The following is a 12,537-nucleotide window of genomic DNA, read 5'->3' on the forward strand; positions in this document are numbered from 1 at the left end:
AAAGCATGGACTCTGCTTTATATTTACTATTTGATTTATTTAATTAATTAATTTTTTACACTTCCTGACTCTTAAAAAATTCTGGTCACTTTACAGAAAAAACCCACACACAGAATAATAAAACAATATAGTAGTAAAAAACAATAAAAGATGGCATAAACCAGGCAACAAACAAGCAAATCCATATTACCCAGAAGGAGGCTTCAGTCACCCTCCCCAGAGGTCTGGGTGAAGAGCCTGGTCTTCAGGGCTCTCCGAAATACCAGCAAGGTGGAGGTCAACTGGATTTCAGGGAGAACTTTAGTCACTCCTATAAGGGTCAAAATCTTATGTAGAGGTGGTATTCAGCTGGTTCTGACCAGTTCTGGAGAACTGGTAGCTGAAATTTTGAGTAGTTCAGAGAACCAGCAAATACACCTCTGACTGGCCCTGCCCCCATCTATTCTCTGCCTCCTGAGTCCCAGCTGATCGGCTGGGTCTTTTGTTGCCCTGTACAGTAGAATGGAGCTGGAAAGCAAGTTAGTGGGGTGGGGAGGGAATAGAGATTTTACAGTATCCTTCCCCTGCCACACCCACCAAGCCACTCCCACAGAACCGGTAGTAAAAAAATTTGAATCCTACCTCTGAGCTTATAGTAATCCTAGGAAGAGAGCAGCCACCTATTAGTAGTTAATCAGACACATAATTGTAATACTGTACAACTCTGGTTCCTCTTTAAAAAAAACTTGTAAGTCAGAACAACTCCTATTGTCATTCCATTTCTGAACTAGATTAAAATACAAATAAAAGATCAGCTGGCTGTCGCACGGCCATCACTTAATTTTTGGCCAAATAACAAATACAAATGAAATAAATTGCAATCTGGTAAACATTGTTCCCTGCTTAATACTCAGAAATTACATCTTATCTAGTAATATAAGGGAGGCAAGGGAGATAACTTCCAGCCACTCAGATCCTCTTTTGAAGGCTCCAGAGTGGCCTCTGCCTGAATTCCCAGGAAACACCCTAATGATAATGCAAGCTTTATGGGAATTTAAAGAAAAGTAAGCCAGAAAGAAGCATAAAATCCAAGGCCTGCCCATATGCATGATGTGGCCCCACCCATTAGTGACATGGACCGCACCATTTCCCATTAAGTAAATGGTCTGCTCTTAGCATGTTCCTCTTCCTCTGTTCATATATGACCTTTCATTCGGATGTCTTCTGATCAGAATACCAGCTTAAGCAATATATACTTAATTCTTTTTCTGCTCATTCCTTACTCTTTCCAGGATTCGGGTGCTGTGCCATAGAATTGTCAATGCCACCTGGTTCACCAACTTCATCCTCCTCTTTATCCTGCTCAGTAGTATTTCATTGGCAGCAGAAGATCCAATTCGAGCGGACTCATTCAGGAATCAGGTAAAAAGATATGACATTTTGTACTACTAGCATGGTAAATGTGGCTGCTTATAGACTATCTTTCCCCAGCCTGGTACTCTCCAATGGTTTGTGATAGCAATCCCAAGAATGCTGTCTTGGAATTAGAGAAGCTATAATCTCAACACACAACTTGGAAAACATCAGGTTGGCAAGATTGATTCAGTTAGAGCCATGAAATATTTGTACGCATTGTAGCTTCCTCTTGAGTCCCCTCCATGATGCTGAACTGAGATATTTTACCATCCATCAGTTGAAGAACAATGCTGTTGTGAAATTTGTTGTCCCCTTTGCCAACCGCTATCCTGCCACTGCTTCAGGTCACTGCATTGCTTGACTTCCCTCCAAGTTACTGGGTAACAAAGCAGAGCAAATTGTATATACCTTAAGGCACCCTTGGATAATATTGGAATAAGGGAGAAAACATTATTTTAGCAACTGTACAGCTAAAGATATGTATGGCCTGAGGACAAGACAAAAGCAAAAATATGGAAACATGGCACTAAAAAGTTGTACATTTATGCTGTGATTACATGCAAGAGTGAATGGTACTATGTAAATTGGTAAGAATGAAAGCCATACGTCAAAGAGAATAAGTGGGCAAAATAGATCAAAATAAGAGACAAATTTGCATGTATGAAGTGCCACTAGATACATAGGTAATGATAGCAATTTCTGCTATCAAACATCGACACTCAGTTCTGTGTATCTACTAGAAACATATTCTCATTAACACAAAGCATGTTTAAAATCATTTTGTTGCCAAGATAAACTGAGTTATAAAATATATGAATTATCTAATTACCTAAAAATAAAAAAAATCAGTGAGTTACTTAACATACCAATAAGCAACCATCATTGTAAAAAAAGAAAATAATACATGTAAAATAAAAATATTCACCTTCATGAATAAACTTTATTTTAAAATGTCTGAACATTTAAAAAAATGTTTAGGAGCAAAGCTTGACATTACTGATGGAAAAGTATCCAGCAATAGTTGTTATATAGTTAATGTGACAGCCCTCTCTGGTGCTTTTTTCCATATTGCAGGCTTTATAGAAACTAACATAATTAAGCTTTGTTTTATACCTCTTTCAAGATCTAACAAATTTGTTTTAAGTAAATAGAAATGTGGATATTTTTATCTGTTGCCGATTCATTTCACATATTTTTCTAGAGTTTAGTGTGAGCGTTGGGAGAATTGCAGTTGCATTTGTTGACAAAAATAACTTTTTGTTTCTTTGTGGGGGGTCCTCTCCAGGTTCTGTCATATTTTGACATTGGCTTCACCTCTGTATTTACAGTGGAAATTATTTTAAAGGTGAGTTGACTTGTTCTCTTTCAAAATGATGTTGGAAGGATTGGATATTTCTTTATTCTGTTTCTATGGTTGACCATCTTAAACAATTCCTTCTGGGCAGTGAACAACTAAGCACAATACAAACACAATACAAAAAAAATAAATATGTATAAATAAATATGTAGCCAAGAAAAATCTTACCTGTAGATATTAATATAAACAAAAAACAGAGTACTTAACAGTCTGGGCCTCTAACCAGTTACAAGGCCTTATAAAAGACCAATAGGATAAAGAATGTTTCAAAGATGGCCTAGGGTTAGGTGGCAGAGAAAGCACAACTCCTAATGACAGCTGACATTCTTTGGCTGAAAGAACCCAGAGCATGTCATCCTGCTAGACTGGACTGGGTGGGTAGAAACAACTGGGAGAAGATTGTACCTTAGGTAAACTAGTCCCAAGCCATGAAGGAGTTTAAGGTGACAACCAGCACCTTGAATAGCATCCAGAAACATGTTGGAAATCAATGAAGCTCACAATGTAATGTGCTACATGTGTTGAATATCTGATACAATTTATTACCCATATAATTGCATTCTGCATAAGTGGAAGCTTCTGAATGCTCTTCCAAGCAGAACACATTGCAATAATTCAGATGGGAGGCTATAGGAACATGAATGAATGTGAGCAGTCTCTTGGTCCAGGAATGTGCATAACTGTCACACAATCTAAAGGTGTGCAAAGGCCTTCCTAGCCATGGCTTCTACCTGCTTTTCTAGCAGGAGCTAGAAAGTCAGTTCAAGAGGATTGTGCAGTGGGTCCACCTGAGGCAATACCACCCCATCTAGGACCAAAGGTGGAAAACCCTTGCACCAGAAGGCCCAAATATCCAAAGCCTTGCTTGGGTTGAGCATTGGGACACCGATTGTGCCCCATCCAGGCCCTTATAGCCTTCAAGCACTGAGACAGGACATCAACAAGAGCTCTGAGATGGCATATGGTGATGACATAAAGCTGGGTGTCATCAGCATATTGAGGATACCTCACCTCAAACCATTAGAACTCCTTGCCCAGTGGCCACATATAGATATTAAATGGGAGAGAGGACCAAGTCCTGTGGCACCCCACAAATGGGCTGGACCTCTTACTGCCACCAACACTTCGTTATTAATTACAAATACAGTTATCTTCTAGTCTTAATTACTCTCTTAAGTTTATTTCATCCTCTCATTTCTGCTTCATTGTGTGTAACACTAGATAGTTTTCCAAAAGGTCATCTGAATTTCAGATAGAAAAAAGAAACACAATGCTAGATTTATCAAAGCTAACTGAATCTTCTGTTTCCTACAGATGACTACTTACGGTGCATTTCTTCACAAGGGATCCTTCTGTCGTAATTCTTTCAACATTTTAGATTTGCTTGTAGTTGTTGTGTCACTCATCTCCATGAGACTTGAGTAAGTGGATCATAGACAGGCAAGGCTTCCAATAGGTCCGTGATGGTGAACCTATGGCACACATGCCATAGGCCTTTCTGCGGGCATACGAGCCGTCTCCCCAGTTCAGCTCCGCCATGCATGCACACATGCCTCCTGCTAGCCAGATGGTCTTTGGGTCTCTGCCATGCATGCATGAGGGGCAGGGTGCATGCGGGCATGCGTGCACATGTGCAGGGATGGAGTGCATGCAGGGGGCAAGGCAGATTTGTGGGAGATGCATGCACATTGCATTTTGGGGGTGGATGCAGGGGCACTTTGGACACACATGCACTTCGAGCACTTGGTGCTCAAAAGATTAGCCATCACTGCAATAGGACTTTCAGGGATTTCTTGTAGACCATGCACCATTTATAGTAATCCAATAACTCAGGAGAGTTTGTAAAAATATTTGTAAAGTGCATTTGTTTGCTTACTGGAGGGTTTGACAAGATGGTATCTTCCTGATACTTCGAAGCAACTTCTACCACTACTAGATAGCATGGCAAATGGCAAGAGATTGTTGAGTTGTTGAGTTGTTTAGTTGAGGACACCCAAAGGGTACCAAGCTACTTACTGCTGCACTATAAGAACTACTTTGAATATAAAATATAGGAATATTAAAATATATTTCTGAAAATGCAAAATGTATTTATTATTTTATACAAACATGTTAACCACAGCTTATTAACTGAGAACTTCATGACTTGGAAGACTGGTGTTCCTTAATAGCAATATTTACAACCAATGTTGGTCAAAATATTGTCAGTCAGAAAGCTATTTTTATCCTTCCTTTCAGCCAGAAAAAAAGAAATCAAATTGAAAACTGACAGTTTAATCCAACTGACTGCTGGTTATGCAAAGACTTTGAAAATTTCACAGATGTCATTTTTGGTCTTTTTTCCCCTGCTTACTTACTCAAATTTCCTTCAGAGGTTTCTCTTAGTTACAGTGGCTGATTGCAGTAGCTGGTGGATAGAAGAGGTATTACACTTTGAACAATGTTTTGGATTCTTCTGTTCCTCAGTAGTCTAGACTGAGAACTCTGGAGATGGCATTCGAATGTTACAGGTTATCGTTCCTATGTTGTCCCTGTTGATAGCTATTCTTTCCTTATCTGAAATCAGGTATACAATTAGCAAGACAGGAACCAGACCTGCTCAGACCAGCAGTTCTGTTGTGTAAACATAGAGCAGGTGCACTCCAATCTCAAGGCTGAGAAATGAATGGCCAGAAATTGATGCAAAAGTATGAGAGAAAAAGGCTTAAGAACAACTCACTGTCCAACTTCTACATGAGACGAATGAAGGCAAATATACAGGTCCCAGAATAATGTTTCAGGATCCAATCTGGGTTGGTCACAGAGACTAGAGGGTTGGTCCTGGTGACCAACCCAGATTGGATCCTTCTATATGGAAATTTATTTCTATGTCCTAAAGTAGGTAGATCTTGTGCATGTACTTCTTTCTTTTCTGCAGTAAAGCTAATTTTTATTTGCCACATCACTCCCTGAAGGTTTTTGCTGTTATCTAATTCCTGACAGCAGAGCTGAGTTTTGAGGTGGGGTGGGGGAAAATGTTACGAATGTATAGCTATGCCTGACCTGAAGCAGGCCTTTCATGGAGTTCTCTTCTGATGAGTTTTCACAAGGCATGCTGAGAATTAGGCAGCGATGTAGAATTCTCTGGCCTCACTTCCTATTCCGGGAGTGCCCCAAGCCCTTCCTAAAAATAACATCAAGGTCATATCTTCCTAAGCACACAATATCTTTGAGAGCAGGACTCTGAATGTAACCACAAAGGTTGCAAAAGCGTAATAAAGCATCTTTCCCATTTCCTGCAACAGGTCCAGTACCATCTCGGTGGTGAAAATCTTGAGGGTCCTCAGAGTACTGAGACCACTGAGAGCTATTAACAGAGCAAAGGGACTGAAGGTAAGCATCACCCTGACATAAACAAGGAAAAAGTATTATATGTCCATAGTTTTAAGTCTTAAATGCCATTTATAAGCTATTAGAATACTTGAAGTAGAACTATGGCATACATTTACACCTTACCGAAACTGACAAATTCCACATATCTGGAACTGTGAATACCGGATTTAAAAATATTTTAATGGGCACTGGGACATTGGATGATCGAACAGATAAACTAAAACAATCCCTCTCTCTCACTCCCCTTTTTTCTCTAGCATGTGGTCCAGTGTGTTTTTGTGGCTATTAAGACCATCGGCAACATTGTTCTTGTCACCTTCTTGCTACAGTTCATGTTTGCTTGCATTGCAGTGCAGCTCTTCAAGGTAAAAGTATTTCTAAGAATTAATTCTCATTTTGTCCTATTTCACAGGCATGTTATGTGGATCTGTTGGCACAAACTGGATAACTGGGTTTTTTTTGTGGGAGGGGGTGTCTTTTTTTAACTTTCTTGGACATTACTGATTTAGATTGCTGACTCAGTAATCCAGTTTTTCTGAATTTATTTCACTTGTCTCAGTGTGATGCCTTCCAGAAGTACTGGGGTTACAACTTTCCCAGCCGTACTCAGCTAGGAACAGAATACAAGGATAACTTTGATCTAAAGCTTACAACCTAGACAGGACTATGCAACTGAAGACATGAAAGAGCAGCTGGTGTTTATTAATAAAATTTATATAGCTGGCCAACTCACAAAAACTGATTCTGGGCAGTGTACAATAATAAATAAAAATACATTTAAAAAAAATATAAAATTAAAAATAAAATAAAATATATATACAAATCCCAAGAAGAAAAAGAATGAATACATCCAACCTCAATACTGGAGCTATCTAAACAGGTCTTCAGTTGCTGGGACCCTCAGACTAATGGCAAAAGTAGGCCTTGAGGGACTTCTGGAACATCAAAAAATGGAACTGATCTAATACTGGTGTGGGGAAGAATGTTCTAGAAGGCAGGCACCATGGCAGAGATACGTGAGATCCACCAAATGTAGGTCTCTGGCAGATGGTATCCATAGTATGTTCTCTCTGCCAGGCTGGACAGATATAACTGGGGAGAGGCAGTCCCTCAGACAATCTGGTCCCATGTCATGGAGATTTTAAAGGTTAAAACCAGCACCTTGAATTGGACGTGAAACTATCTGGCAGCCAATGCAGCTCAAGAAGCAAAGGTATAATATGTGCTCTTCTAGGGGCACACATAACAGTCCACATGCTAATATTTAGCCTGCAAATGCTAATGCTTGGAGATCGACTACAATAATATTAGCATTCTCCCCACCACCACCACCACCACCACCACCACCACCATCCAGTTGTAATTAAGACTGGGAAGATATTGGTCTCTTTCAATGCTATTACTATTTGGTATGGCAGCAAGGTCAAAAGACAGTAAACTCTTTTAGGAGTTTCCATCTCCTCTTTGAGAACAGAAACTTATCTTTGATCCATTTGTAGTAGGAAATGTTCATTTTTAAGACAGGGCAAAACTAGTATAATCTGGGAAATACTATAACTCTATAATGAAAGACCAACACAATAATTATTTTGGTTTCTGTTTAAATATAGGGGAAGTTCTACAGCTGTACAGATATAACTAAGATGACCGAATCAGAATGCAGGTATGCCTCCCTTTGGTTGTATATTATTCTTTTCTTCACTGCAGAAACATATCATTACAACATGATTCTTTCTGAAGGTCAAATTCAAGGAGATTGTCAGTGCAAAGGATCAGGACCAGCCATTAAGTTTCAGCACAGAAGATTCATTCAAGTCCATACACGTATCTAACCAACCAAAGTTCAACACTAAACTGGTACCAGATAAGGGTCAACAGAATTCAGGAAGGGTTAGATTCCTACCATTTGTGGGAACATAAGGACTCTAAGCTAATGGTGCATTTAGCTCTGCCCACCCCCACTCCCCACACTGCCTGCTGTTATTCTGTAGCTTCCCTTTCATTTCTAGGCACAAAGCAATTTAACATTTAAACACTTTTGAGATATACAGTTAGAAAGATTCACATCTTATTTTTCTGTGAGATTTGGATTTTAAAATCTTATAAACATTCCTCCTATTCCTTAAGCTCTTAGAATACATCTAAAGAGAAGCCCAAATTTAACAACAACAACAACAACATCGTACATCTTAAGAAAATACTTGGTTAATACCTAGGATGCTGGCAGCAACCCATATCAACCATTAACGCCAGTCAATTATATTTGTGATACAATTTTAAATGTTCAGTTGGCTGAGTATCATGTTTAATGAATAAAAGAAATGATGATAATAATAATAATAACAATTTGGAATTGTTCTTATACAACTAAACAAATACAATGTAGGCTAATAATTATCTGAATTTTCTCTAAATAAATAACATATATTTTCTTAATTTTCCATAATGGATTTTCAGTAGCTAGTTTTTACTGTCTAGTTAATTTGTTTCTGAAAGCTTTATTGACTGTAGGTGGCAGAAGCCATCTTTATGCTGTTTCTTGCATTGTGATATTAAGAAAATATAAAATATTAATTGAACCATGGATAAATTAATCATAAATGATCCACTGAAAGAAAATTTTTCCTTACTACAGTATATTGAAGGCCAAAAATAAGTAGCTGGTTCAACGGAAATAAAATTAAGGCTGCAATATTATACCTATTTAATTGGAAGTGTATATCCCTTGAACAAAATTGCTTACAATATTTCTGAGTAGTCCTCACCGTTATATTCTATATGCTCACTTAATGATGCAGGCTCTTTGTAGCTAATATATGGATTCTCATCCCAGGGGACGCTTCATTTTGTATGTTGATGCTGATCCAACACAGGTTGTGGAAGAAAAAAGGATTTGGCTACGCAATGAATTCCACTTTGACAATGTCTTGTCAGCTATGATGTCTCTCTTCACTGTATCCACCTTTGAAGGATGGCCTCAGTGAGTACAGAAGCTACTGTGGAGAAAAAGTGTGTATGTGTGTATATATTGGGGTGGGGGAGTATTTAGACTACTCATATCCATCATGGTATCCTCAAAAGGTACCATGGTACCCACAGACTTCAGCTCTGTGAATTCCCAGCCAATGTGGCAAGTGCTCACGATATAGTCCCATCAGCTGTGGAAAATGGACTTAGTGGAATCATATGGAATGCCACTGTTTCCTTTTGTCCTAGCTATTGTTGTGTTAGCCAGGGGTCTCCAACACTGGCAACTTTAAGACTTGTGGACTTCAACTCCCAGCTATGATGGCTGAGGAATTCTGGGAGTTGAAGTCCACAAGTCTTAAAGTTGCCGAGGTTGGAGATAGCTGGGATAAGCAAAATGGCGCAGAAAGGGAAAGCTTTGGGCACATCACTAATGATGTTACCAGTGTGTATAAATTACTGTTCAGGCATTATTTAAGCATAGAAATTATATTATTTGTTATTATTGAAACCAAAGAGATAATTGGAATAAAGATTATCTTATTGTGGATTGATATTTGAACAGTATGTGTTATTTTCCTCCACAGTACTGTTTGGAAAATTATGTGATACTGATGTACATATATTCATCATTAAATTAATTGTTTAGAAACCCATTAAGATTGAACTTTTTGAAAGCTCAATTATTTATGTCAATTAATTTGGAATCTCTATCCTTTCTTTTCCAGACTATTGTATAAAGCAATTGATACGCACGCTGAAGACATGGGCCCTATATACAACTATCGTATGAGCATTGCCATCTTCTTCATCATCTATCTCATTCTCATTGCCTTTTTTATGATGAACATCTTTGTAGGTTTCATCATTGTAACTTTCCAGGAGCAGGGTGAAACTGAGTACAAAAATTGTGAACTGAACAAAAACCAGGTATGGCAAGTTTGATTCCCTCTTTTGTACTTGTGTTGTGACATCACATTACATACTTAGGGGGCAATGCTTGCCTTGTGGTATCATGTGTCATCAACACTTGGAAAGATATTAGTTGGGCATAGTTCAAAATTAGGTGCTGGAGTTTGCATTCTTAATATAGTAGTATTACATCGTTCAGTCAGAAATTTTAGATATTGCAAAACTTCGAAATTACACGATGAAAGTTTCTGTTGTATTTGATGCGAATAGGGGGATTATAAGCAGATCTGGGTATAGCAGCTCTGTGCAGTCTGTAACTTTTCTTATTCAGGCAGGAAGGAAAATTTGGTTGGCTATGATCAAGTAAACTCAAAAATGTGTGGCCGCTTCTTCTTCCTGCCGTAAATATTTGCTTTGGACTATAACAGTGCTGCATAAAATATTTCCATGGTTTCTGGCTCATTCATTTATTTATTCAATTTACTGAATGTATGTGAAAAGAAGGCAATCCTAATTTTAAAATAACCACTGTCCATGTGAGGGCAATGCACATGCATACACCACATATGTTAATCCTGTGCATTGCTTAGTTTCCTGATTTTGTCAATGTCCTTATAATGCTAATTCCAGCTGAAATGAGTCCTAAAAATTCCTACCACCACCCTTGTATGTATGACACATTTGAAGATGTGCATACTCTAATGGGGTAGGGGGAAGAAAAATACATTAATATTAATTGAATGGATATTTGTTGATTAAATTAATTGCCTTTAAAACAAGGCATTCCATGAACTAGAGTCCTGATAGAAGAGAGTATTTGTAGCTCAGGATTGAACTATGGGGTTCTTGGTGCTTTCTTAGCTTGGTTGTTTTCTTGTGGACGTTTCATTACCAAATTAGGTAACATCATTAGTTCACTAATGAACTAATGTCCATTTGCATACTATACACAAGGCGTTCATGCCAATGCAAGACAAATTCATAAAATTGTAGAGAAGCCCACAAATGTTCTCTTTCCAGAAAAGAAGAATAAACATGGAGCATATATTGCCCATGTTTTGGAAGCTCAAGGCAGCTAGTGAGGGTCTCCATACGAGAGGTCGCCACAGTGATGTAGTGATCAAGAAATTGGACTAGGAACAGGGAGATCCAGGTTCAGACGCCCTCTTAGCCATGGAAACTCGTTGGGTAACTTTGGGCTCGTCATTCTTTCTCTCAAGCCAACCCACCTCACAGGTTTGATATTGTGGGGATAAAATACATGTAGTCCTCAACTTACAACAGTTCATTTAGTGACCGTTCAAAGTTACAATGGCACTGAAAAAAGGGACTTATGACCTTGTTTCACAGTTGCAACCTTTGCAGCATCCCCATAATCATATGATCAAAATTCAGATGGTTGGCAACTGACTCATATTTATGATGGTTGCAGTGTCCCAGAGTCATGTGATCACTTTTTGGGACTTTTTAACAAGCAAAGTCAATGGGAAAGCCAGATTCACTTAACAATTAGGTTACTAACTTATCAATTGCAGTGATTCACTTAACAACCGAGGTAAGAAAAGTCATAATATGAGGCAAAACTCACATAACAAATGTCTCACTTAACAACCACATAAATTTTGGGCTCAATTGTGGTCATAAGTCGAGGTCTATCTGTAAAGGGTGACTCTCATGCTCTTGGGTAAAAGATGGGATATAAGTCTTAACAAATACATATGTACACTGGAATATAAATAAATAAATAACATGCTTCCAGCTATTTAAGCATTGTGTTTATGAAGCGAACAAGCCACAATAAACACTTGGTGTCGCTGATCAGAAAATTGAGGCAAGTATAATCAGTAAATACAGCCTGTTCTTTTCTGTCCTCTTCACATCTTGTCTTGCCTCTCATTCCAGCGCCAGTGTGTCCAGTACGCCCTGAAAGCACGGCCTCTGCGATGCTACATTCCCAAGAACCCTTACCAATACCAGATCTGGTATTTGGTGACCTCCTCCTACTTTGAGTACCTCATGTTTTTCCTGATCACACTGAACACCATCTGCTTGGGCATGCAGGTATGGATGGAAAGAACTCCTCTTCAGCTGGGGAGTGGTGGTGGCAGTAGCAGGAACTATGAAATTTTGGGACAAACTTGCTTGCTGAAGGAAAGCTGAAACACAGGATTCATCCACATGCCCACTAATTGTACCTTGAAGATGCTTTGCTAGCCATGCTTAAAATTCATGTCCACATGATGCAACTTTTACCTCATCCCAGCCAATAACTGAGAGCATCTAACTTATTTATCTGCTTTGAAGTTAAAGTGGTGTGTTTTCCATTTTCCCCTTACCATAAGCCTTGCTAATTGCAAGGCACTTCAGCTGAAACTGTGACACTGATGATATGGTCAAAGACTGTTATTTGCCCAGTATTTTCTTGGTCACTTTCCATATTTTTCATTCTTAATCCTGCAGTCTGTGAGGTTTAATTTTCCAAAGTGAAAGTCTGTGGACAAAATTTCACTGTTTATTAAATGTGTCCATCAAAA

At 38.6% G+C, this 12,537-nt stretch overlaps 1 protein-coding gene across 2 annotated transcripts in view; it reads left to right on the top strand.

Annotated features, from left to right (window-relative positions):
* CACNA1S (calcium voltage-gated channel subunit alpha1 S) overlaps positions 1-12,537 on the top strand; it is a 71,158-nt gene that overhangs the window by 28,581 nt on the left and 30,040 nt on the right. For both annotated transcript variants that reach the window (XM_026716854.2, XM_087929682.1), the window contains exons 18-26: positions 1,272-1,401; positions 2,681-2,740; positions 4,067-4,173; positions 6,037-6,124; positions 6,382-6,489; positions 7,735-7,787; positions 8,958-9,104; positions 9,820-10,021; positions 11,906-12,064. In XM_026716854.2, coding sequence (XP_026572639.1) covers positions 1,272-1,401; positions 2,681-2,740; positions 4,067-4,173; positions 6,037-6,124; positions 6,382-6,489; positions 7,735-7,787; positions 8,958-9,104; positions 9,820-10,021; positions 11,906-12,064 — 1,054 coding nt within the window. The remainder of the gene's footprint in view (positions 1-1,271; positions 1,402-2,680; positions 2,741-4,066; positions 4,174-6,036; positions 6,125-6,381; positions 6,490-7,734; positions 7,788-8,957; positions 9,105-9,819; positions 10,022-11,905; positions 12,065-12,537) is intronic.

Source organism: Pseudonaja textilis, chromosome 3 (assembly GCF_049901715.1).
Source record: "Pseudonaja textilis isolate UNSWEBS1 chromosome 3, rPseTex1.2, whole genome shotgun sequence".
NCBI classification, from domain to species: domain Eukaryota; kingdom Metazoa; phylum Chordata; class Lepidosauria; order Squamata; family Elapidae; genus Pseudonaja; species Pseudonaja textilis.